Source organism: Astyanax mexicanus, chromosome 6 (genome assembly GCF_023375975.1).
Source record: "Astyanax mexicanus isolate ESR-SI-001 chromosome 6, AstMex3_surface, whole genome shotgun sequence".
Lineage (NCBI taxonomy): Eukaryota > Metazoa > Chordata > Actinopteri > Characiformes > Acestrorhamphidae > Astyanax > Astyanax mexicanus.
In genome coordinates, this window is record NC_064413.1 from 29,768,493 (window position 1) to 29,794,278 (window position 25,786).

The 25,786-nt window shown below is 36.9% G+C and overlaps 1 protein-coding gene across 1 annotated transcript; it reads left to right on the top strand.

Moving 5' to 3' along the window:
• Positions 1–11,176: 11,176 nt before the first annotated feature.
• si:dkey-283b15.2 (neuronal pentraxin-1) lies at positions 11,177–25,609 on the top strand. Its single transcript, XM_007254509.4, has 6 exons — positions 11,177–11,318; positions 16,534–17,447; positions 21,174–21,630; positions 22,457–22,707; positions 22,819–22,998; positions 23,596–25,609. Exons 2-6 carry the CDS (start codon positions 16,731–16,733, stop codon positions 23,803–23,805), a joined length of 1,815 nt encoding a protein of 604 aa, XP_007254571.2. The 5' UTR covers positions 11,177–11,318; positions 16,534–16,730; the 3' UTR covers positions 23,806–25,609.
• Positions 25,610–25,786: the final 177 nt, after the last annotated feature.

Below are 25,786 nucleotides of genomic sequence, written 5' to 3' on the forward strand. Positions count from 1 at the left end.
CAGTCTTAAAGCCTCAAAAACCAGCCTTAAAGGCAAATTCCAGGATTTTAACATGATTTCTGGACATTTTGCATAAAAAGATAAAACATGAAGGCATCTGAAAATGGGCCATGAAAAAAGGCTCTACATCGTACATTTAGATTGAGCCCTATCCGGACGGGATTAGTTTCTCAGGGGGTCCTGGGGTATTTTTCTCTTTTATGTGGATCTTCTGTGATTTTTATTCCCGCCCAAAATGACCATGTACATGTTTTTCTCAGATGTCCTGTGAGAAAATTACAGGCTGAATTACCTACTGTAATACCTACGCTGAGAAAATTACCTACTGAAATACCTACGCTGAACTCCGTAATCCTTCGATTATTTTAATCCTGTCCGGATGCACATCTCTGAGTTTTGTCTCCTCGCTTTTAATAAAATAGCTATTTGTCCACTGCTAGGCACCGTAATTACACTTTGGGCGCGCGTTTCCACGGAGATTCACATAAACACAACAGCGAGTTGAAATGAAGGAGCTACTGAATGCGATGTCATGTGACCAAGAAAGACAAAAAAAGAATTGCAGTCCGAATGCAAGAGTTTTGTCACTGAGTAGAAATATGAAATATTTTTCACAGGCGTCCCCCTGAGATCTCATCTGAATAGGGCTTTAGTTAACCGTACTTAACAATAGCATGCAAACCTATTGCCTTAAAAAAATAAATAAACTGAAATTAACTGTATTGTTTTAATAGTTTGTGAATGCTTGAGTTTATTTAACTTTAAACTGACTTCAGATATATTTCTGAACATGGTCAGAGTATGATATTGTCAATTATTTCAAACAACTATATCAAAGTGTTCAACAAACAATTAAGAGTAATTACCACTACTTTACACTTTCAGTAAGGGCCAACAAACCTCTTATATGTTTAATGTCAGAATCATTAACAGATGCTCCCTTTTTTTCCAGTGGCATAATTCTGAACTTTAGCGCACGATTGGTTACTAATAGCCTTTAGCAAACATTAAACCACATTCAGCAGCAGAGAAAGTATTAACCTATTTTTACCAAATTCATCACTATAGCAGTTACTCTACACATGGGAAACTGCTTGGAGGAAATGACTACATAGAAAAGATGAATTCCAGAGAAAGATACACCCATATGCAAACAGAAGGTTCCAGGCACCAGTGGAAAAGGTGTAAATTTGCACCGTCCAAACATAACAAATAACCTTAAAGATCACCATATTTATCTGAAACAACACAGTTCAGAAACAAAGAATCCATGCAGTCTGAAAGGAGACTGAAAGCTGAAAGCTGCAACTGAGCATGCTCACATCACAGTTTTGTTATCCGCTTTTAAAACTTAAAAAAAGGAAACTGATCAATTATTACTAGTTACAGGTAACTTGCAAACAGTGAGTAAAAAGCATGTTTTGTTGGTAATTCAGAATACTGAATAGTTCACTCGTTTATGTAAGTCATAACAACTATTACATTTTACACTGTTAGTAATTTTCTAATTTCTAATTCTAATTCTAATTCTAATTTTCTATGACTGCAACAGTGCAATTTCAGCAATGGCATTATCTACATCTCATGCTTAGACCTAATAAAGAAAGGAATGCATGGAAATCTTATAACTTGAGGCTTGGTCCCAACCCTATTTGTAGCAACCCCTACAAAACTAATGTCTCAGTGACAGATACCACAGGACACATTCAGAGTTCTAGTGGAATCCATGCATTGATGTGTTAGAGCTGTTTTGGTACCACAAGAGAACAGGCGAAAAGTTCACAATGACAGACATGTTCCATAGTGATAATGAGTAAAGCAGGGTTACCAGCATAGGGTGACCATGTTTTGGTTTGCTAAAAAGAGGACACTAGGGACCTGCAGATATCCACCATGGGTAAGATGTTGTGGCTAGAAGCTTCAAGTAGCCCTTAATTTAGGACTATGTCTGAAATATAAAGAACGATAGATATAACTATGCAAATGTATGTTAATTACCATTACATACACATTTAGTTATTTACCAAGACTGATACATGGCCTTTATAGTCGATACTGTAACCCTAGCCTAATGCTAGCAGGCTAAATTATCTGTTGCCATATAATGCTACATAAGCTGCTGGCTTTACACTTATTTGTGTGATTTGCTATTTATCAAACTACTCTGCATCAAACAGTTTTTTAGGATTTGGGTTCATCTGTGCACACATATTCTAAAATCTTCACAGTAAAATACATGAGCCAGTGGTCAGCACTGGGCTGGGACCAACAGAACTATGTTCTCTGGATTGACGGACATAATTGAGGCTAGTTTGTAATCCTCAGATAATCATCTAATGACAGTATCAGCAATCAAGCTCAAACCTTTGTAAGGTTGAATCAACATGGATCTCAGAAGAGTAGATGTTATTAATGCAGCAAGAGTGAGACAAACCTGTGTGTTCAAATTTATGGACACATACGCTATTTTCAAAATCATTCCCTATTATTGAAATAGTGCACTATATTGTGTGTCACTAGATATAGTGTGTCACTACATGGTGTGTCAGTGTGGCGCTACCGTATTTTTTGCAATATAAGGTACACCAGATTATAAGGCGCACAATCAATAAAAAAGTCTATTTTCTGGTCTATTTTTATACATAAGATGCACTGGATTATAAGGCACATTTTAAGAGGAAGATATAGTGAAAGGTCTCGCCGCTGGGTGGTGGTGGGTGGGCAGCTAGTTAACTAAGTTAAGTAAAGTAAGGCTAAGTAAACAACACTGTAATAAAAAAAGACTTTTAAACGAGCGCTGGAAGTAAAACACATATTTCTCTCCTGAAAACCTTTATTTGGCTGAGTAAAGCACTTCCGTTTATTTACAGTAAGTTTGGATTTCAGAACTTCTCCAGAACTAAGGCTGGAGCATTAGCATTAGTGGCTAACCGCCAGCAGGCTACAGCCGATATACTTCCCTCTGAATGACGAAAGATCTAGCATGGTTAGCGCCCAATGCTACTGCTGCAGCTACAATGTGTAATATATTTACGTAGTAAACTAATGGTTAAATACGAGGGAAAAGTAATACAAGTAAAGTCTGCTGTGCTAAGTAAAATACGTCTGAAGACGTCTAAACCTCAAAAAATTCCCTAACATAAAGTTAAAACAGTACAGTCTGCACTGCTAAAAACGAGTTTAAGCTTACCTTCACTGTAAGGACAGTAGGACTGTGTTGTTGGTCTTCCAGTTGAAATGGAAAAGAATTCTGTGGGTTTAAAGCCTAAATTCAATAGTGTTCACAGGTGTAAACACATGTGCTGTAAAAAAGATTATATATGTGATATCCAGGTGACATAACAAGGCTGGATGCAGCAAAAATAGCATTTTAGCTAGTTGTAAGTCAGGCTGTATTTATCAGTGTTGATATTGGATGACGATTAATCGATAGTAAATTCTCTGATATCCTCGCCCAGGAGGCGCTATTTTCTCACTTTGTGTAAGTGCTTTAAATTCTCCAAAGACTATAAAAGTAAGTTAGTTTCTATTACTTTCACTGTACTTCTCACACTAACACTACCTTAAACATGGCGCTTTAGTGACCTTACGCATAGCAAACACACATTACCATCAACAACCAATAGGGTGCAATTTTGAACGCAGATTATAATTTCCAGGGTAAACCTTTCTATTACTTACAAATATGTATTTTTTTGGTGTATTTAATTTCTCTTTTTAAGACATATGAGTTAGACTTCCTGTACAACTCCAAAAGATTAAAGGACTCTTTTCCCCCTCTTTTTTATTATAGACCTTAATCCTTGTTCTGTTACATATGTCATATGTTTGTATGTTTTGTGAACAATAGAAATAAAAAAAATCCAGTGTTTACCAACATTGTAAAAAAAAAAAATCACATAAGTAATTAATATTAAAGACACATTAGCATTTAGACTAATGTAATATTTAGACTAATCAGTGCAATATGAATTTCATCAAATTATGTTTTTTTAGATAGGTTTTTCAAATTGTATGAAATAAAAAAAATATGCGCTGATATTTTATTCGCCACGTTAAACTTCTGAAAAGTGTGATAATTGAAAACAACGTAAATATAATTCTGATATATTACACAGTCATATGATTTGTCTCAGAAGGAAACAACAACCGAATGTAAATGATTGCACTCTCTCGTATAAACTGCCATTTTATCTTAAATACACAGTATCCAAATTCGCTTTTTTAACTTGGATTTTTTAACTGCTTATGCAGTTATGATGAACAAAAATGCAATGTTAAAAATACTTTGTTGTGTGCACTATGAAGTGGATCTGAATGTTTCAGTTCTGGGTGTGTAGTATTGGACAGGCCTCAGGGCAGAAGCCCCCTAAGAAGGGAAGCCCTCAATGGACTTTAATGAACTCCATTAATAGAGGACAATCCCAAAAGAACATTAAACTAAAGATACAGTTTCAATCATTCTTCAAACCATTCTTTACATGTTTCCTTTAAGTTTTCTAGAAAGAATGGATGGCTTTTATGAGTTCCCTTTAGTTATTCTACACATGTGAACTTTGGCCTCTCCACCCACAAGCTCTCAGCTCTTTGGGTGAGCTGACAGAGGCACAGAGGTCAAAAGGTCAACATTAATATTATTCTTGCCATCCCTGAATTGCTTTGTGCTGGTGGACCAAAATAAACACAAGCCAAACATATTTAATATAGAAAACCTGAAGCTTCTTACCAACACAGCCCTAACTACAACCAGACAATGTATTAATAGCACATTTAGTTAAAAAAAAAGTTTTACCACCTCTGTAACTTTGTCAGTTATAAAAATACAAAATATTAAATAGTAAAAAAGAAAATAAATAATCTACTTCAGCAAATAAAAATTAAGAATTTCATAATTTGACCGGACTTTATGTTTTCAGTAATATCCAGTAAGACATTACCAAGCATTTGGACACACATTAGTGCCATAGTAAGGTAATTTAGATGAAGACAAAGTATGAATACAAATAATGTGAATGCAGGTTAATGTTTAGAGGTAGGGTAGAGGTAAAAAGTGCACACACTGTGTTATAAGGTGCTATTACCAGACCACAGTGAAAGAGTTAACAGTAAATCAAAGACTGACTCCACCTTCAGGCTGTGGATAGAAAGTGCAGCACCACTCTGGTGGCATCTTTCTAGGTCAGTATTTTAACTTATGTTATGTCTCTGCCACTACTAGAAACATCAGCTAATAACTATAGACTATTGTCTTGTGCACTTCAGTCTTAAGAATTAATACTGCTAGAATGTGAAACATACAGAAATGATCTCCTATTTAATTACTTTCTTACTATCCAACATTAATTAGATAAACATTCTCAGATTTATAAGCATTCAACAAAAGGATTTAAACTGTTTAATGGTATACCACAAGCCATCCACTAATATTCCCACATTGTAGTCTTCAGTTAGACTAGAAAAGGGAGATTCTACAATATTCTTTAATAAAGGCAGGGGATTTACATAAATATAGATATAAATGTATAGAGAAATATATATTAAATATATCAAATATAATTTTTTTTAAAGCATTCATGTTTCTTAATATACAGGGAAAAGCCTTTGTTGATTGTTCTATCTAGCAGTTGTTAAGCACCCTACTTTTTCCCTTTTATTTTTGCCATTTAAGCTCTTTAGGTCCAGTCAATATCCGGATAACAAAATAGTATTATTGGTAGGTAGCAATGGAAATAAACTGAGCTTTGGAAATGGATTCTTGAAAAGGTCAATCTACAAAGCCTTTGTCTTTAGTAAAGCAGTGCTGGAACAGATCGTTTTACTGTACTCTCTACTGCAGCATTTACACAACACAGCACATGCCGACTTTTATCATAATAACTAGCAAACAACACAAAAACACAGATAACTCTGTACCTATAAAAGGTAAAAGTCTTTCTCTTTTAGAGAAATTACAGATGAGGCTAGAGAGTGGTAAATCATTCCTAGAACTCCTAGAAACTGAGAAAACTGGTACAGGAAGACGTCTGGCTAACCCACATGCCAATACCTTTAGCTTAATTTAATAATGGTCTTAGTTTAAGCAATGAAGAGAGGAACTGAGGTTTTCCATGTGAAGTGCAGTAATAAAGTCATTGCTAAGATGAGAAAATTAAAAAAACATATCATTTAGAGCAGCACATTATTGAAAAAAAAAATATCAGATTCCACCAGAACTCAGTGACCTAACATTTAAATATTTATGATGGCCACCATGTATGCAAAACTGGAACAAATATAAAAGGAAACATAAAAATACATTGGGTAGGTATAATCTGCCTCTGGTAGATGCAGTATGTCATGAGATCATCTATTTATCTGTCCACGGGGTTGTTTTCTCTTACTCCAGGTGATTTCAGGTAGGTTCATACTCTACTGCAATCATGACCACAAGGAAGATGAAATAGATAAATGAATGCATGACTTTGTTCTTGATAAAAAAACTCAAGTGATCTACCATCCTAAGTACAGTCTTCTTTCATCTGTATTGAAGTTTAGGCTCCTTTTCCAACACAGAGACCAGTGAATCACAGAGACCAGTGACCAGAAAATTTCCCCCTATGTACATAGCAGCTGGTCTCTAGATCTCTCTGCATAGAGTAGGAAACAATGGCTTATCTCAGCATGAGTGTGTCTCTACTGTCTGAATGGAACATCACTCCATTTAGAAATACAGACATGTCTGTGTGTGGGAGTGTGTCTGTGTCTGTCTTTCCGGTGGTAATTCTGTCTGGGCTCATCATTGGTCTGTGAGTCTGCTTTGTTTTTCACAGTGTGTGTGTGTGTGTGTCTGTCCTTCCCATGGTAAATCTGTTTGGGGCTTCTTGCTTCCTCTCACGCACCTGAATTAGTGACTTACGCACACAGATAAAGGGATAACAAGCCCGAGACGTTTCACCGCACAGCTACTCTACACTGACTGACCTTCAATTAGAGACAAAAACACAAATCACAGACCTCTGTTCAGTATCAGTCTACTGCCCAGGCCCAGTCTCCCAGAGCCAAAAATATTAGTGTTAAGGTCTTACTAATGTGGAGAGAATAGGAGTGGGAGATGTGGAATAAATATTAAATCAAGATATTTACAGATATTTTCATGATAATTGATATTTACTGCTGAATTTTGATCCCCAGTAGTAGATCCTGCTATAAGAAAACTGTTGCTGCTTCTTTCAAAAATACATAAACTCTCTACCTCAGTGACTGCTGTGATCAAGTATGTTCTATAAGTCACAGTATGTTACATATCTCTGCACATTATCCTCACTATTCACATTCCATTGTACTATTGTCTCGTGTTTTGTATTTATTGTAGTGTTATAGGTTTATGTTGCACTTTTGTTACATTTTGCACTTTGTTTGTCTGTTGTATTGCTATTCCATGTTGCACCATGGTTCCGGAGGAATGTAATTTCCTTACACTGTGTAGCTGTACTCAGATGTAATGACAATAAAAGCTTCTTGACTTGATTTGACTTGAAAACAAAAAAGATTTTTATTCAAAATCTGTGGCACTGCAGATGAATTTTACTGTTTGTAATTAAATTAGTCAGTTGGACAGTGTTCCTAAAGCACTACAAATATTCAAAAATACTCTGAAAATTGCTTTGCTTATAATAATAATAAAATGTATTACAATAAATTATGATATTACCATATTGCCCATGCCTAGTAGCAGTTTTGTGCAAAGCTTTGGAGGAACCAAGTCCTGCCAGATGCTCCATCATCATATGACTGACAACTCAGCAGTTATTAAATTATGATTTACTGTAGAAAAGAAAGGGCAAAAAAAGGTGTATGCTGTTTATCAGCTGGATTTTAACAGAAATCTAAGATAAATCTAAATTTGCTTATAAAAGGAATTTTAAGAGATTCCCAACTAGTAGAGAACATTCTTTGAAAAGTTTTAGGAAAGATAGTCAACAACATTACAGAAATAACGTTTCAGGACTATTCTAAAAACATGTGATATGGTTTGAATCACAGCATTATTCACCAGATAGATGAACATTAACAGTATGGTTAAATGAAGAATTTCTGTTACTTTTATGGTTTTAAAAACCATATGCATACCAAAAGTAATAAATCATATTCATTTGTAAAAATAAATCCACAAACCTTACCTGAACATTTAAAAAAATCAAAAATAACCTTCCTGGAGCTTTCAGAAAACTTGACAAACTGAATGTTTTAATAACTTCAGAAAACTTTCTAATACCATTCTAGTTTTCTCTTTTTATGAAGGATGCCATTAGTTCTACAAAACACTGTATGCAGTATGTTACTTACAGGAACGTCATTGTACATTATGCATGTAAGTGTTTGTTTAATAGAGTTATTATTAATTGGGCAATGAATTCACTATTGATCAGACAGAAGCAGATTAATTGCCGTGTCTGATCTCTGTGATTGTGAGGAAGCTAATGGGACACAGAAACACTGTAGACACTGTAAAACTGGCCCTGGCCTGTGTGCCTGTCCTCAGACTGCCACGGCGTGATGACCTGCACTGCTCTACTTGGAGCTGCTCCAGGGTTAATTGTTTTTAATTGTATTTCCACTGCATGTGTGAGTGACACTGTCGCAGTTGGGTACGGCAGTGATGTTTTTTTGTCTTGACCCTGATGTGAGATTATAGCTTAGAGTTCCTAGAAGGTGCCAGTATGACGCTTTGTGACACAAAAGAACATGTTCCGACTTCCTGAAGAAAGGGTCCTGCATGTGCGTGAGAAAGTTTTCAATGTGGTATTTAGGTTGATCCAGTCAAGGATGCACCTCCACTGGTTAGGCCTTCAGATGTTGCACAGAAGGTACACATTAGATGACCAACCATCAGACTTACTTAGTGACAATGTAAACATAGTGACAGCGCCAATCAAATTCATTAACATTGGTGTGCTGAGCTAATGCACTTGGCCAGTGTTTGTTACCACAGTATGTGAACTGTAGTAAATATTAGGTAAGTGTATTTACTGCTTGAATTTTTTTTTGGGATGAGTGTTTTTCATGATGAGTTTCCATGAGTTTATCAGTCACTACCTGTGTTAGTCATGTATCTGTACCTGTGTATTAATGTAATCTCACATTTTCGCAGAGAATACAATATTAGCCTGCTACTGTATTGACTAAAATCCTCCTTTAGTAGATCACTTCCCTTATAAAAGTGTGATCACAGTGGACAGTGCAGTACTTACATGCTGCAAGTTTTTAATGATGGCATTTAAATTATTTTGACTAAATGAATGTATGTTTTATACATTACCTTATCTTAAAAAATACTCTTTTAGTGGTAGAAAATCAGTGTGAGGCTTATATGACATTTTAAGAATCATCCTTGTTATAAGATATTTGGGAAAGGTTTAGCAATAAGCTTTGTGCTTACATATGAGTAGAAACACCACATAGAATCTATCAGAAATGTATAATTTTATGGATGTTTTATTCTAATAGTAAAAACAACTAATAGTGAACAGCTAATGCCCAAATGAACTATAGACATTAGCAGTTCATGCCTTTGGGAAAATGATGTTTTTTATCTCTGAAATCTCTGATTTTACTGTCAAAATGATGTTTCATACACACTACAAACAAGCAAGTCCACTAATCTGATGTATTATGTGTTTGAATAATGTTACTTAGGTAGTTGAATTTACTTAGGTAGTTGAATGCAGTGTTAGGTGCCTTGCCAAAGGACTGCTATTTGTGCAGCATGGTGTGCTTTCATATTTCTGAAAAGATTATTCGTTCCATAGAGAAACTCAAAACTCCATATTTAACAGTAATTTATATGCAGCTCTGGAAAAAATTAAGACACCACTTCAGTTTCCGAATCAGTTCAATTCTCTAATTTTGCTACTTATATGTTTGAGTCAGATTAACATTGTTGTTTTATTATATAAACTACAGGCAACATTTCTCCCAAATTTTAAATATAAACAGTAATTTAGAGCATTCATTTGCAGAAAATGAAAATTGGTTGAAATAACAAAAAAGATGCCGAGCTCAAATAAAGCAAAGAAAACATGTTCATATTCATCCAGTTTTAAGAGTTCAGAAATCAATATTTGGTGCAATAACCCTGTTTTTTTACAGTTTTTAATGCATCTTTGATGGCTTATGATCATCCATCTTCCTCCTGATTATATTTCAATATACTTCAATTTAGTAAAATCAAAGAAACTCATTATTTTTAAGTGGTCTCTTATTTTTTCAGAGCTGTATATATGCTAATTATTGACTCCACAGGTCAGGGTTGACTATATAGTCCCTAGACTCGACAGCTCCACAGTAGTTTTCTGATAAAGCCATGTGTCATGTTGAGAACAGTATTTAACCTGCGCTAAACTCTGAGTCCTAACCTCACCCTCTGCCAGTTTTTGGGTTGCCTGTTCATCTGTATGTAGCCCCTCTGACCTCAATCAGTGGCCATCTGTTGCAGTGGCGACTGGGACTTTAATCAGGCTGGTTATCTTGTTAAGACTCACAACACAACTGCCAGAGGAGGCGCTGGGAAACGAGCATAATTAATCTTTTATTAAATTACAGTAAGTACAGAGATTTAATGAATATTTTATTTGTTTGTTTGTTTGTTTGTAATTGTTCTTTGTTTGTAATCATAATCACTGGAAAATGTCTTCATTACATTATCTTTATTAACTGTGTAAAATGTACAGAAATGTAAAAAAAAAAGCTTTATATTCCTATATATGTGTAATAATCTGTTCAGAGTAAATCTTAAAATAAATACAGAGACACAGTGTTTGTATGAATATATTGATTTTGACCCAACTGCCTGGGCAAGCTAAAAGGACTGATCAGTTTTAATTAAATCATGATGTAATAATATATAGTATGGTATGCAATATTTTATTTGCTATAAAACAAACAGCTAAAACAAAGCAAAAAAAGTTTTTTCACTTAGTTTTGAAGACGTAAGGAGAAATGACACATGATGTAAGATGTGAGGATGAATCTGCTTGCTATAATTTAAACAAATTTGTGGCCTCATAAAATTAGAAAACATTAACTATTAACCCATCAGCACTGGATTAGCCCTTTCTGCAGAATTATCTTTCTTAACTGTCAGCTTAAGTAAAGAAAGAGGGAGGATGGGAGGAGACAGGAGAGATATAGTGGGAGGGAGGGAGAGAAGGAGAGATGAATTAAAGTTCTCCTTAGGATTAGGTCTCTGTTGGGCAACTGAGAAGGACTGAACAACTGAACTACCTCTAACAGGATTTGTCCAGCATCACACTAACAAAGGAACCTTAGGAACCTTACAGGTACAGATTGTTCTACCTTTCAATACTTGAGGAACAAACATAATTTATGATATACATCATAACAGTTTGATAAGAATGTTGTATCTTAATTTTTGCTGCTTTTCTCTTTATAAATCTGTTCCTCACATTGGGTCAAAATTTCATAGTGATTGAAACTCTAGAAATGCTCCTAAATAACTTTGAAGAAAATGTGTTACCACATTGACTTTATTTGAAAGTTAAGAATGTTTTTCCTTATAAATGGGTTTATATAAAGGTTGTATTGTGTATATTGTGACTGGTTTGTAGTAGCAGCAGTGGTATTTAGTGCTGGAGTTGATCATTTTTCTGTGATTACTGCTTCTAATTACAGTCCATATTACCTAGTGCATTATTGTTGATGAATACACAAGTGTAGGACAAGATTATCAGACATGTTATTAATAAACATGTACATGTTATTATAGGCTTATGTGTGTCAGGGTTCAGCCTGGTATTAAATAGTATACAGTAGGTTTGGATTGGGGCACAGGGGGTTGTATAAAACAATAAAGCCCAATCTAGGTATAGAAGTTGTTAGAATTGATACTTACTACAGTGTAATAATGTCTAATAATGTCTAAAGTGCAATAGGAACGAATGCAGAAAAACACTGGTGTCCCATGATCTGCGCAGCTAAACAATGGAACTTTAAGCTTGTGTGCCTACTGCTTGATATTGTTGTATTGTTTTTAGCATAATTATCTAAAATGATCTGATCTTAATCTCTGCATTGTTCAAAACAAATCAAGAATGAACTGACTAATTTGGAAGCTACTGAAGATGATCAGACAATAATCAGAAGCATTGTTATTTGTTCTGTGATTACTGAAGGTCGGCTATGCAGGGCATATTGGAGTAGAAACAATAGAATGTTCAGATATTATTTCTACAAGTTTATCCTTCTTCTGACCATGAGATACAGTGGCATGAAAAAGTATTTGCCCCTTAAAGATTTCTTTTGTTTTTGCATTTTCTTCATACACACGTTTCAGATTATCAAACAAACTTTGTGATTAATCTAAGTGATTGAAGATGATGAAGCTAAGTTCAATTTTTATTAACCACAACCAGCCCTGATGACTGCCAGATATGTAGAATGAAGAAATCACTTAAACAGAACCTGTCTGACATAAAGCAGCTAAAATATCTCAAAAAGCAACAAATTATGAAGACATTCAAAACAATGTTATTTATCATCTATCAGTCTGGAAATATAGTTACAAAGTAATTTCTAAAGCTTTGGGAGTCCAGCCAACCACAGTGAGAGATATTATTCATAAATAGAGAAAACATGGATCTCTGGTGAACCTTCTCAGGACTGACCAAAATTATTCCAAAAGGGCATGGGCAACTCATCCAGGAGGTCACAAAAGAATCCAGAACACATATAAATAACTGCAGGTCTCACTTACCTCAGTTAATGTCAGTGTTAATGATTTAATAATAAGAAAGAGACCTGTCAAAAATTATTTTCATGGGAGAGTTCCAAGGCAAAAAAAACACTGCTGAACAAAAAAAACGAAGCGGTCCATCTCACATTTGCCAATGTTTGGTAAATATTCTTTGGACTGACATAACAGAAGAGTTACATTTTCCACATTTTTTCTTTAGTAAATAAAATTATAATTTAAAAAGTGTTTTATATTTACTCAAGTTATCTTTGTCTGATATTAAAGTTTGTTTGACAATCTGAAAAATATCAGTATGACAAAAAAGTACAAGGGCATGCATTCATGCACTAATCCACTAAGCCACATTAATGGACAACACTAAGTCTAAAGCTGTACATCTAACAAAAAAGGTGCTTTAAAATGCCTAAAAACTCCTATTAAGTATGAGAACGTAACCAGTTGGGACATTGGACACTTCTCTGAGCTAATTACTGCCTTAATCCACCAGTCAGTAATGCTTGTGTTCAAAGCTAGACCATCTGCCTCCTTGGACAGAGCCTGGTAGCTTCAGCAGAAAAGGCTGTAAAGCTGTGTGGATCCTCCAGAACTGTGATCACGTTAAGAGGCCGGATCAGGGAGGAAGATCAATCAGGATAAACTCAGGAGTGAGAGACTGGGATCCCAAACTGGGCCTGAGATTTTTTTCTGACTAGGTCATCTGTCTGTCTCCCTAAGAGCTTAAACATATAGACAGGACTCACACACAGTTTTTTTGTTATACTATCAAAACATACTGTGAATCGCTGTCACATAAAAATCAAAATGGCAATTTTCAATGGAAGTCAAAGTGAACCTATTTTATTTTAGGTCATTTTGAAAAACAGCTATTGGTCCATTTATTTTTAGGTGCTGATACAATGTAAAGAGCAATAGCCAGATTCAGATTTTGTCAAAAAAATTTGCTTATTTAGATAAGATTTACTTATTTTATATTGTCACTTCAGTTTTTTTTCTGGTTTTCCTACACAATTACCTACATCATAACCTCTACTCTTCAATTTTAATGAGAATCATTATAAAAAAGCATAATTTAATGAACAATACCATATTTTTTTTTTAAGTATACAGTGACAAAAACAGACAAAAGGTTTTGTGCAACCACATCAAAATTAATATCAATGTAAAGTAAATCACATTGGCCAAGCAAAAAAATCCAGCTTAAGACTGACTGGTAATCCAGAAAAAAATATAGGGTAGCTGGTTGGCTGGTCTTGAGTTAGATTTAGCAGGGAAGTACTATACATGTACATTACAGAAACAGCTGTACTGTTTATTATACAAAAATACACAGTTGTATTCCCCCCTGTGCAATATTGCCCCCAGCAGCAACAAAACCAAAAAACATGGCGAAAACCAGTCCAATACGTTTGGATACTGTGATCAAGTCACAGGTAAAGTTTCCATCTTATGACTTTTCTGTAACATTTCTGCAGGTTCTTGGCTTCCATACCTCATTTTGACCTCCACAATTCCCTTGAACAGCCATTTCATCATAACATTCCACCATCACAACTTTTAGGGTGTCCAAACCTTTGCTCACCATTTAGTGGCACTTGCTTGGAATGAAAAAAAAAAAAAAACTTCTTCAGTTTTGTTTTGTCATCATTTTCAGGAAATAATACACAGAACAAGTGACATTGTTTAATTAGTGGTTAAGCAGTTGGTATGGTTCCCTTACACTTCTCTTGCGCGTGGCTCATGCCATGAAGATGTTGCTCAAACACTCAATCCGTTCATCCTTTAGCTAATTAATCTTTAAATCCAATTAATACACCACATGTAGGCACTCACTGGCACTTAAGTGCACTGATAAAAGAAACCTAGTCGTAGCGGACAGCCAGACAGTTTCCTGTGTCCTTTTGGCTTAGAAGTCACACTCAGTATCTGAAGTACAAACCTGACCTCAACAGAAGTGACTTTTTAAGCATTGGTTTATCCAGCGTTGAGGCCTGCAGTGTACTTTTCTCTATTTAAACCATTTGAAATGGTTTGTGGAGAATTTGTTATTATTTAAGATATCAGTTTGTATGGTGTTTTTTGGTAGGGTGAAAGGACTTATTACTTGCTAGCTTATTAGCCTTGAAGTAGCAGTGCAAAACTTTAGCAAACTTCAGTCATTAGATACTGACTTGATAAAACTTGCTTGCTTGCAAATGTAACTGATAAATAGGCCTGCAGCTTTAGACACAAAACAATGGACAGGGACCCAAAACAGGAAGCAGAGCAGCAGCAAGTCAATAAAACTGTTTCTATCTGGGCCAGCTGAAGGGCGGCCAGAGGCTACAAGTACACAGACAGATAATCACCCTTTAATCGCAAGAAAGACCCTTGACACAGCCTCTTAAGTGAACGCCTGCGCATATAAACACGAACACTCAAAGCACAGCCCCTTAAAGGGTCATTTGACATTTTCACTCTGTACATTTTGTTATATTACACTGTCACAATTTCACTTTATATCTAGGGGTTTTGGGATCCATAAGGTATGGGATAATAACAAGACCAGTAAAAAAGTAAAGTAAACAACATGAGAAAAGGTAAAACAGCCTTATTTGAAAAAAAAAAGAGTCATACAACCTAAATCTGCTGTTATCAAGTACCACACTGGACAGCACCAAAAAAAGGAACAGAACAAAAAAAAATAACACACTTCCCAACACGACAAACAAAAGACCAGATAGAAAATAAATCAAACAAAATAGCTAACTGCAATATAAACCAAACAAAAGTTTAACAGCACTAAACTCCCTTGGCCAATAACGAAAATACATGGGGTGGTGTTGCTGCCCTTTAGCCTGGGAAGACTAAACAGAGAGGAAAACTACATGGTTTAAATGTTATAGGTGCACCTTTCTTACTAGTTTGTAACCCCAGGTGGCATAAACAAACAAAATTTCTTATAAAACAAAGTTAAACACTACATGTAAAATATCTGAAATCAAGCACATAACTAAAAACAAGGAGTAAAAACTCTGGGGAACATGCAAGATCCTCCACTCCTCCACATTGCATCCTGGAATTCCATTCTAAATAAACAGCTTTCTTAAATAATAGACTTATACTTCTTCCATGTTGCATAATTTATTAACATTATTTTGAACAGATTTAAATCATGCAAACATCTCACAATTGTAGCTAAAAGGTCAATTATAATGCTCTACTTACAAAAACAATATCACCATTAAATCAGAGCTGAAAAAGCTCAAAATAACAATATAAGCTCTACTATTTAACCAATAGAGTCATGCTGGTTCTGATTTAGTCTTCTGTTAATGAGAGAAATAAAGCAAACTGAGACAGAGAAGATCATGGATCCATAGACTGCAGGATCTTTAGGGGATTTACGTTAATGGGACATCTTACTGTCTGCCCTTCTTTGTCTGTCTAGAGGAGCTGAGAGCTGGCAGTAACATACATTTAGACTAATATCCAGAGAGAGAGATCCTTTTTTAGCCAGTGTAATTCTATGTTAAAGCTTTTGTCTTTCACTAGGGATTCTTACGCATGTATATAAGTGTAAGTCGCTCTGGATAAAAACATCTGCTATATGAGTGGGTTTGCATTTAAAAGTCCTGTTATGTTAAACTGTAAAAAACAGAAGAAGTGTTGCCAGGTCAAACTGACCTGTTGTTAATCATAAAGTTGGCTTGGAAAATCGCCGCAGAGGAAGAGAAAGAGAGGGCACTGAAAACAGAATAGATAGACGGTTGTTTCAATTGTTAATTTTTTTTCTGTTTTTGCAGGTGTATTTCGGATTACGACGAAGGACAGATTTGGCTCCAGCAGCTGTTTTGATAAAGGAAAGACACTGGACAGTGTTGTTTTTATATTTAACATTCAACAATACCTCTGCCCTAATGTGGCCTACAACATAACCACACCTCCTTGCTCCTTGTTGGGTCCGCATCTCCTTACCAGCACTCGCCCCAAGCGCCTAAAAATGAAGCTTTACTACTCACTACCCTCAGTGTCCCTCTCTGCTCTTCTGAGAAGAAGGGATGGATGGACCATTGTTCTCCATGTGCTGCTACTTATTTCAGAGTGTTTGGGGAGTAGTATCCCAGGTTCAGAGCACAGTGATTACACCTCCCACCCTCGTTTTATCTGCACGCCCCTTCCTGTTGATGCTGACCCTGCTTGCTTCCCTCCTGGGGCCGTCCCAGGAGCTGGTGGGCCAGGTATGGGCGGGCACCATGGTAATCATCACTCCGGTCCAGGTGCAAGCAGCAATGCCTGGTGGGGCATGTCAGAAGAGGCCAAAGCCACCATTCTGCACCTGCGGGAGAGCCTAGTGCAGCAGAAAGAAACCATCCTGGACCAGAGGGAAACCATTCGTGAGTTGACTGCCAAGCTGACCCTGTGCCAGGGCTTCGGACACACCCTGAGTTCCCATGATAATGAACGCCACCACGTGCCCCCTCACCTGGCCCATCATACCTATGCCCATACAACTGAAGGAAGTCACCATGGCTATGGTCCTGACACTGGTTACTATGGCACTCATCCCACAGAGCCTAGCCACTATGGGCATCACCGGGGAAAGGCAGCACTAGGTGATAAGTATTCTAGCAGTGATTTGACACCTTCACCCTCGTCCACTCCAGAGCAGATGGGGAGAATGCTGACAACCCTTAAAGAGAGGCTGGAGAACATACAGGTGAGACACAATAGAGAGATTGTTTTTTATTTTTTTTATTAGTTAAACTAAACTCCCGTTGACATGACTCCATTAACTCCATCACAGAGCAAAAAGCATATAAATGCTTCAGAGAGATAGTGGAGATGTTAGAACTGGACAAAATTTAACAGTTTGGTACATTCTGTGGAAAAGATTGCAGGGGTGAGTGAAGAAACTACAAAAAGGTCCTGAATGTCCATGGGAGACAACAGTGGTGGATGATCACAGAATCCTTTCCATGGTAAAGAAAAAGCTCTTTACATTATCCACCCTTGTAGAGAACACTCACCAGGAAATAGGTGTATTAGTATCTCAGTCTACCATAAAGAGAAAACTTCATAAGATCGATTACAGAGGGTTCACCACAAGCTGCAAATCATTAATAGAAAGGCCAGATTAGACTTTACCAAAAAACATCTAAAGAAGCCAGACCAGTCCTGGAACAGCGTTCTTTGGACAGATGAAACTAAGATCAACCTGTACCAGAATGATGGGAAAAAGTATGGAGATTGCTTGGAATGGCTCGACACAAAGTTCACCACATCATCTGTAAAACATGGTGGTGGCATAAGTGTGCATTGCTTCCATTAGCACTGGGTCACTAGTGTTTATGGAAGATGTGACCGAAGCAGAAGGATGAACTCTGAATTAGACTCAACCAGATGCAGCAAGGTTGATAGTGAAGATGGACAATGACTGAAAACATACTGTGAAAGCAACCCTGGAGTTTCAGCAGCATTTCACTCGCTTACTAAAATAAACTAATGGCAGAAACCTACAGAAGCCAGCAACAACTGAGAGCAGCTGTAGAAAAGGCTTGGTAAAGCATCATAAAGGATTAAACCCAGTGTTTGGTGATGTCCATGGGTTCCAGACTTCAGGCAGTTATTAAATGCAAAGGCTTATGGGCCTAACTGTATAATGCCATTGTCACAACATGGCTGTTGATGATCCACCGCCCCGATATATTCAGCAGTTCTGTGGTTAGAAGCTAATACCTGATAAAGGGCATACACCAGTAAGGTAAAGCTACAATGTAAAGAGGTGCAACAGTCAATTTTTCTGACCTGCTAAGAGCGGTCACTGCATCCAGATCTCCATGTCACTCTCCTTGCACCTCACAGCCTTGAACACAAACACGCTAACCGTGTAAGTATTAGTTCGCCATATGTTCCATTAAGTGTCCTACACCTTGAGCCCAGTTGTATTTAAGACTATCAATGACAGAGGACAATAGTTCCAAATGAGACACAGAACAATCAACCAGCATTACTTGGTTTGATTGGAATGCCACAATGCTGCACACTACATGATTTACAGGTTTCAGCTAAAATGACACCCAAATTTAGTAGAATTTAGTAGTGATTGAAAGTTGAAAAGTGAGACAATATTCACTAACATTTGTATTATACTGCCAAAAAACATAGGCTATAAAAATAGACTATAAATAGGCTAACAATGATCATCTATGAATACATGGCTAGTGAACAATGTTGATAAACCCATGCCCTGCTACGTGGTCCAGTGGAACTAATGAGCCAAAAAAGACCAACATAAAAGAGCAAATATTTAAGGAGTAAATATGAATTATTGTACATTGCACTGATAACAGTTATCTGACTGTTTTTTTTATTAATTTTTTCTAGTTCACATTATCGTTTATAATTAAAGTACTGCAAAATGACGGCACAGGTCAGAGCACAGGGTCAGTCATTCTAAAAAATGTTGAAGGCCTTGCTCAAGGCCCCAAGAGTGGCAGCACCCAATAGAGAACCCAATAATCAACAGCCCAGAACTCGAGAACTCTAACCACTGAGCAAAAACTGCCCTAAATATCACTGTATGATGAGAACAGTAATGTTGAGTGAACCCTAAATATGGTAAATAATTATTATCAGTATTAGTAAAATACCATCTAGACCTTTTACATTACCTCCAGTCTGTCAGTTTGTTTTTCAGCCTCCTTTGTCTCTCTCTCTCTCTCTCTATCTCTCTCTCTATCTCTCTTTTTTAACACTTACTATTTTCTTTATACTCTCATCACTCTTTTTTTCTCACTGTAAAGTGTAGTAGGTAGGTGGACAGATGTCAGGGACAGTGGGGGGTCAGCTGATGAAGATCACAGTCAATTAGCGTGATCTCTTCTGAAGACCCCACAATCAGGGCAAATAAGTGGATTAGCTAAGAGAGAGAGAGAGAAAGAGGGAGAGAGACAGAGAAAGAGAATAACAAACAGGACAACATTGGCAATTAGAAGTAATTAACCATATCAATTCAGCATCTGCCCCTTGTGGGATTATTTACTCTCATACAGCACTGTTTTTGTTACATAATAGTCATTACACTGTATCAATTTACTGTAACCCATATTGTAATGCAGACTGCTTACCAAGGTTGGGTCAGTTTTGAGGTGGTCATATACCAGGGCTAAGATCAGCCCTTGACCCCTACCTCTTACCCCTTTTTTGTCTTTTCAAATGTAACCCTTCCCCTTGGGACAGTTACAAGTGGAAAGGGTAAAATCCTCCCCCTAAGAATTGGGACAACTCTTCAAGCACCCGATACGATATATTGCAGTGGAGTGCTAAAGTTCAGTAACCTAGCTAACTAAAAATGAAATATTATTGTCTATTTTTTAATTCCTCTGTGATGGGGAGCAGAAATTAGCTTCGATTAGCTTTTATTTATAATTTTTTTTTTTCGTTCCACCTTAAATGCTGCAGCCCCTGCCATGTGTTGCACCATTTAAAGTGGAACTAGCTAGCTACTGTGACAAACTACTAGCGATCTTTTTTATGCTTGTTATAAGGAATTAGGCCAAAAAACATTGAAACTACACATTAATCTATGGTAATATAGTGCTAATCATCACTTTTAACAAGAAAATTGATTTATGTTAATTCCCCATTAGCAAATTAGGACTTCCCTTACCTAGCACATGATGTTCACAGACTGGGGGGATGGCTTTCTGTTTTCAGACTTCTGATCGTGAAGAGTTGTAGAATTGGTCGATTTCTGAGTATAATTATATGTGGAATATGAGTGTTAAGCATCCGTGAGTATCTACAAAAGTGCTATAGTATATGTGTTACTTTATGCATTCATTCACTCATTGATGGGATTTGAATGCAAAACTTTCTGGTCTCTCTTAACAAGCAGGTGGTAAGATAGTTGCAAGTAAAACTCTGTGTCCAAGTATGAATGCAAAAATAAATTCTCTCAGACCTGTGTTTTAAGTATTGTAATTTTACAGCTCTAGAGTGGCGCTACTGCTGCTCCTCAAGTAGATGAAATCCAGGCAAGGTCTCAGTGTTTCATTGTCAAAAGCCTCCCAGTCTGGGGAAATCATGCGCTGAGGGGAGTTCTAACATGCAGATTAAAATTAACAGGAAACAAATTGAGGGGGGAGGAGCCACAGACTAAATCTTTCACACAACATTTAATATATTTCAGCTGCATATAATTTACTAATGTTTTAGAATACAATACAATATTTACAGTAGTAACAAATCAAATGTAAGTTAGGAAAACCTCTAAGTTAACCCCAAAAACACTCTGTGATCAGGTACTGTATAGTTTTAAATAGGACTGGCTAAATGAATAATTGTTCTAATGTTGGTACAGGTTCTGAACCTGATTCCTGTTTAGTATTTGTATTTTTTTCATCCACATTAATCCAGAGTTATGTTATTGTCATGTTCGCAGACGCGGAACACCTCCACCACCTACTCCAGCTCACTCAAAGACCTGCTGCAGCGCAAGATCGCTGCCCTTGAGCTTCAAATGCTGCACCACACTACCTCACCCACCAACCCCTACCACCACGACAGTGACGAGGATGAAGGTGAGGATCACCACGATGGTCATCATGACGACATTGGTCATGACAACCACAGTGATGACCATGAGCACCACGTCGATGACCACGAGGGACATCATGACGGGCAGCATGATGGTGACGATCATCATGATGACATCCAAGACCATCACGACAGCTACGACGAAATTCACCATGAAAATGGAGAGCACGAAGACAGCCACCATGATAACGAGGCCGCTGGGCACGGCTATCCAAAAACGTCATATCACTCACAAAGCCACTCCGGGCAGAGCAAGCTGGACGCAGTGCTGAACCACCTCACACACCGGCTCTCAGAGACAGGTGGAAAAATACACACGCAAGAACACACACACACACACACAAACACATAAAACCACACAATGGGCCAAGACTATAAACCCTAGCTCCCCCCTGAGATTTACAATAGGAAGACTATACTAACAGTGAAAATAGCTTCTCTTTGTCTTTAAAACAGTGTCAAGTCTTTTTGGCATGGATCCAACAAAATGTCAGAAATATTCCCTTAGAATTCTGGTTCTTGTTCTAAATCTAAAAGTTGCTGGACCATTAGGAGCAGTTTTCCAGACAGGGATTTAGCCTAGTCTTAGACTAAACAACATTTTAAACAGAGATTTTTCCATTGAAGGGACAATGTAGTCTAAGGCCCATTTCTGTTTTGTACCTCTTACTCATGGATGTCCGCCATTAACCTATCCATGCAGTAAACACACTCATACACACTAATAGTGAGCACTAGTGAGTAGGGCTTTTTTACTGGGTTGTGGGCCTTGCTTAATGACCCAACTGTGACACTTTAGCAAACCTGGCTATTAAACCAGCAACCTTGTCATTGATAAGCTAGCACTCTAAACACTGATCTACCACTGTCCTGTAGTGATATACTGTATACCTATGTTATTCCTGGTATTATTTAGGGCTCCACTGAATAATTTTGAAATTTCCCGTCCTCATGCCTCACTTTACAATGCAGTGTAAATTTCCAAAGCTACACAGAGTGAATGATATCTGGATTGATTGTTATTTTACAGGCATTTAAATTATGCCAATGTTAATAACACAGTACACAATGCAATCATTCGGTGTCGTTCCAGTTTCAGCAGGTACTGACCTCTTGTTCCCCCTCCAGGCTCAAGGAAGAAGAGCAAATCTCCTGCAGGTTTCCAGATCGGATTTCCAATGCGCACCAACTACATGTACGGCAGAGTGAAGAGAACACTGCTGCACGAGATCTTTGCCCTGACGCTGTGTCTCTGGATAAAAGGAGGAGCAGGACCTGGTCTGGGAACTCCATTCTCCTACTCTGTCCCAGGACAGGCCAACGAATTAGTGCTGATCGAGTGGGGAAACAACCCAATGGAGCTGCTGGTCAATGACAGGGTGAGAGAAGAATGAGTGAGAGAGGGTGTGTGAGAAAAATGTGTTACATACATGTACATGTGCATTATCACAGGATTACAGTGTATTCTTATGTGTTATTAATGTGTGCAGGCCGTAACCTTGCCACTGTCACTGAGTGGTGGGAAATGGCATCATGTGTGTGTGACATGGTCAACAAGAGACGGACTGTGGGAGGCGTATCAGGATGGAGTGAAGAGGGGATCTGGAGAAAATTTGTCATCTTGGCACCCAATTAAACCTGGAGGAGTGTTCATACTGGGACAGGAACAGGTAACACACAGGCAGACCTGTTTATGTAGAGTTTGAAAACATATACAGTACTGCATAGAACTCTGAGATGTCTGAAAAAATAATATGCAAAGTAATTTTTCTGGATAGTCTATGTTTAATGGTTCAAAAAGTCCAAAATGAGACAAAACACCCAACTATCACCAAAATGGATGGATGTAAAATGTTTTTTTTTTGTATCAAGCTTAAAATTAAATATTCTTTTGTCGAATGACTTGCTTGTTTCGAAGCCAGCCCGAATCATGGTACATCGTGGTAAACTGACAAAAGTCTTATGTTATTACATATAATTGCTGTCACAAGAACAAAAATCTTGTATTTAATGTCATTAATGTTAGATCATTTTAGAGCATTTCTATTGATCTGGTTATTATACAATATTGACACAATAGTAAAAAATGCTTTATAATTCAAGTTCAAGTTCAAATTATGTGAAAAAAAAATCATGTTTAATTGGGTGACAGCCACTGTATGTTATGACCATTATGTATTAAGAGCCTTAGTAACCATAAAATGACCATTCTAACCATACACACACATTGTGGTAACATCCACGTGCTCTGTTTCACTCTCCTGTAGGACACGCTGGGTGGGCGTTTTGATGCTACTCAGGCGTTTGTGGGTGAGATCTCAGACCTGCAGCTGTGGTCCCATGTCCTCACACCCCACGACATCTACGGTCTGGCGTCCTGTGGAAGTCACATGACCGGTGACATAATCGCCTGGACGGAGTCAGTGGTTGAGCTGCATGGTGGGGTCACCAAGTACCCCTTTGACCCCTGCCACTGAGATCATCCACTGTGATCTTTTGGTCTGAATTATTCAAAAACAAAATGACTTTATATGTGAAGCACCAACTATGAATAAAAACCAAACAAAAACAACAACAAAAAAATAAGAACAGTGACTGAAACACCACAAACCTCAGTATTTGCATTTCATGTAAATGGCCTTCTCTTAAGCTAACCTAAAGAACCCTTATCCAAACCAGGAGACTGCACAGACTCCAGCTGCATTCACACAAACACACACACACACACACACACACACACACACACACACACACACACACACAGACATACACAAACGCATGGTCATAGGGATGGATAAGTGCTTTCCTCTTGGGCATAAAGGCAGTCAATGGTCAGAGGGGAAGGCCAGGTATTTAAAGTCTGTGAGACACAACCCAAACCTGGCAACCTTCCATTCATGGCAATGAAAGACTACCAATGTCAACTTTTACATAATCACTTCCTTAGAAACCAGAGAAAACCTGACGTGATACATGAACAGTACTAGTTACAAATTCAGACACACCCTCTTAGGGTTTTTTCTACTCAATTTTAGAATAAACGGAGGAAAATCTGAAATATTTCCTTCCAAACAAATATAAAGAATTTATAAGATATTAATAAAAATCAACTCTACAAAAAAATCATAAAAACTCATGTTACAGCAGTATTAAATGGTTGATTATTTTCCAATATTTTCCCATAACATTCTGTGGATATCCTTTATTATTGTTTTATGTTTAATGTATAAAAAACACAAACACACTTTACCTTTTTAAAATGCCTTTTATTTTGACGCATCAGAAGGACACAAAAAGCACCCTAACCACCTATATATATATAGTCAGAAGTCACAGGACATCCTTCTATTTTAGAAACGGCAAGTGATGGGCCTGGAATATGGAATAAAAGGGTGTCCTGCGACTTTTGACTCACCTGGTGTCCAAATGTTTGACTGAGTCTACATGTTCTATGTTCTGTGAATTTTTGTTATTTATTGTTATGTATGCACTGTATGAATGAGTTTAATTGTTGATGAATGATATAATGGAGTTAAGGACTGTGTCTAGCAGGAAGGCACAGTTTTGAGTAAGAGAATTTTAGATTTTGCCTTTGTAAAATAGATTATATATGAGCCTTGTTTTTTTTTTTTAAATGTGTCTCTGGACTAAGAAACACTGAAAGATACAGCAATACCAAAGAACAGATAGACTGTGTATAGCAGTAATTCAGGGTTTGTAAATTGTTAAATAATAAATGTATTTTCATGTTAAATGTAGTCTTTTTAGACATATTAAGTTTCAATATAAACGTCTAATTTCATTCATATGAAAAAAGTTCATATGATGTGCTGTCAGACTTTCTGACTTGTAAGCTACTGTATGTGACCAACTGACACACCACAGTGATACCAAAACTGTATGTACTTAATAGATGTATTGCAATATATACTCTCGAGTGCTTTCTGCTAATAAGAAATAAAGTCAAGTTGTTTTATTCTGTAAATACTTGGCTGGATATCCTGGTTAAAATATTGCAGATGTTCTCAGATGGTCTACCCACATTACCCAACTTTTTGTAATTCATGGTGTTTAATTAGCCTGTACAGTGATGCAGATTTAGCCTGTGGATGTTTTTCTAGTGATTTTTTTTCACAGTGACCTTCAGTCCACAGGAATGTCTATATTTATGAACTCTAGCATGGTAATATGTTCAATTCTGTTTTTTTTTTAAATTGTCATTGTAAACACTGCTTTGTTTATATGTTATAAGACATAAATATGATCAGTTTGAATTGTTAATTCTTTGTTGTTTGTGTTTTGTATATCGAGGATTTGTTATAACTTTTTAGTTTTACTGTAAGAGGGGTCCTACAGTGGGGGATAATGATGAACACGAAAACTGCAAATGTAAATAAAGACTTTCAGTACTTTGAAATGTACTAATTTACATTTTAAAATAACAGATTTTTTACAAAG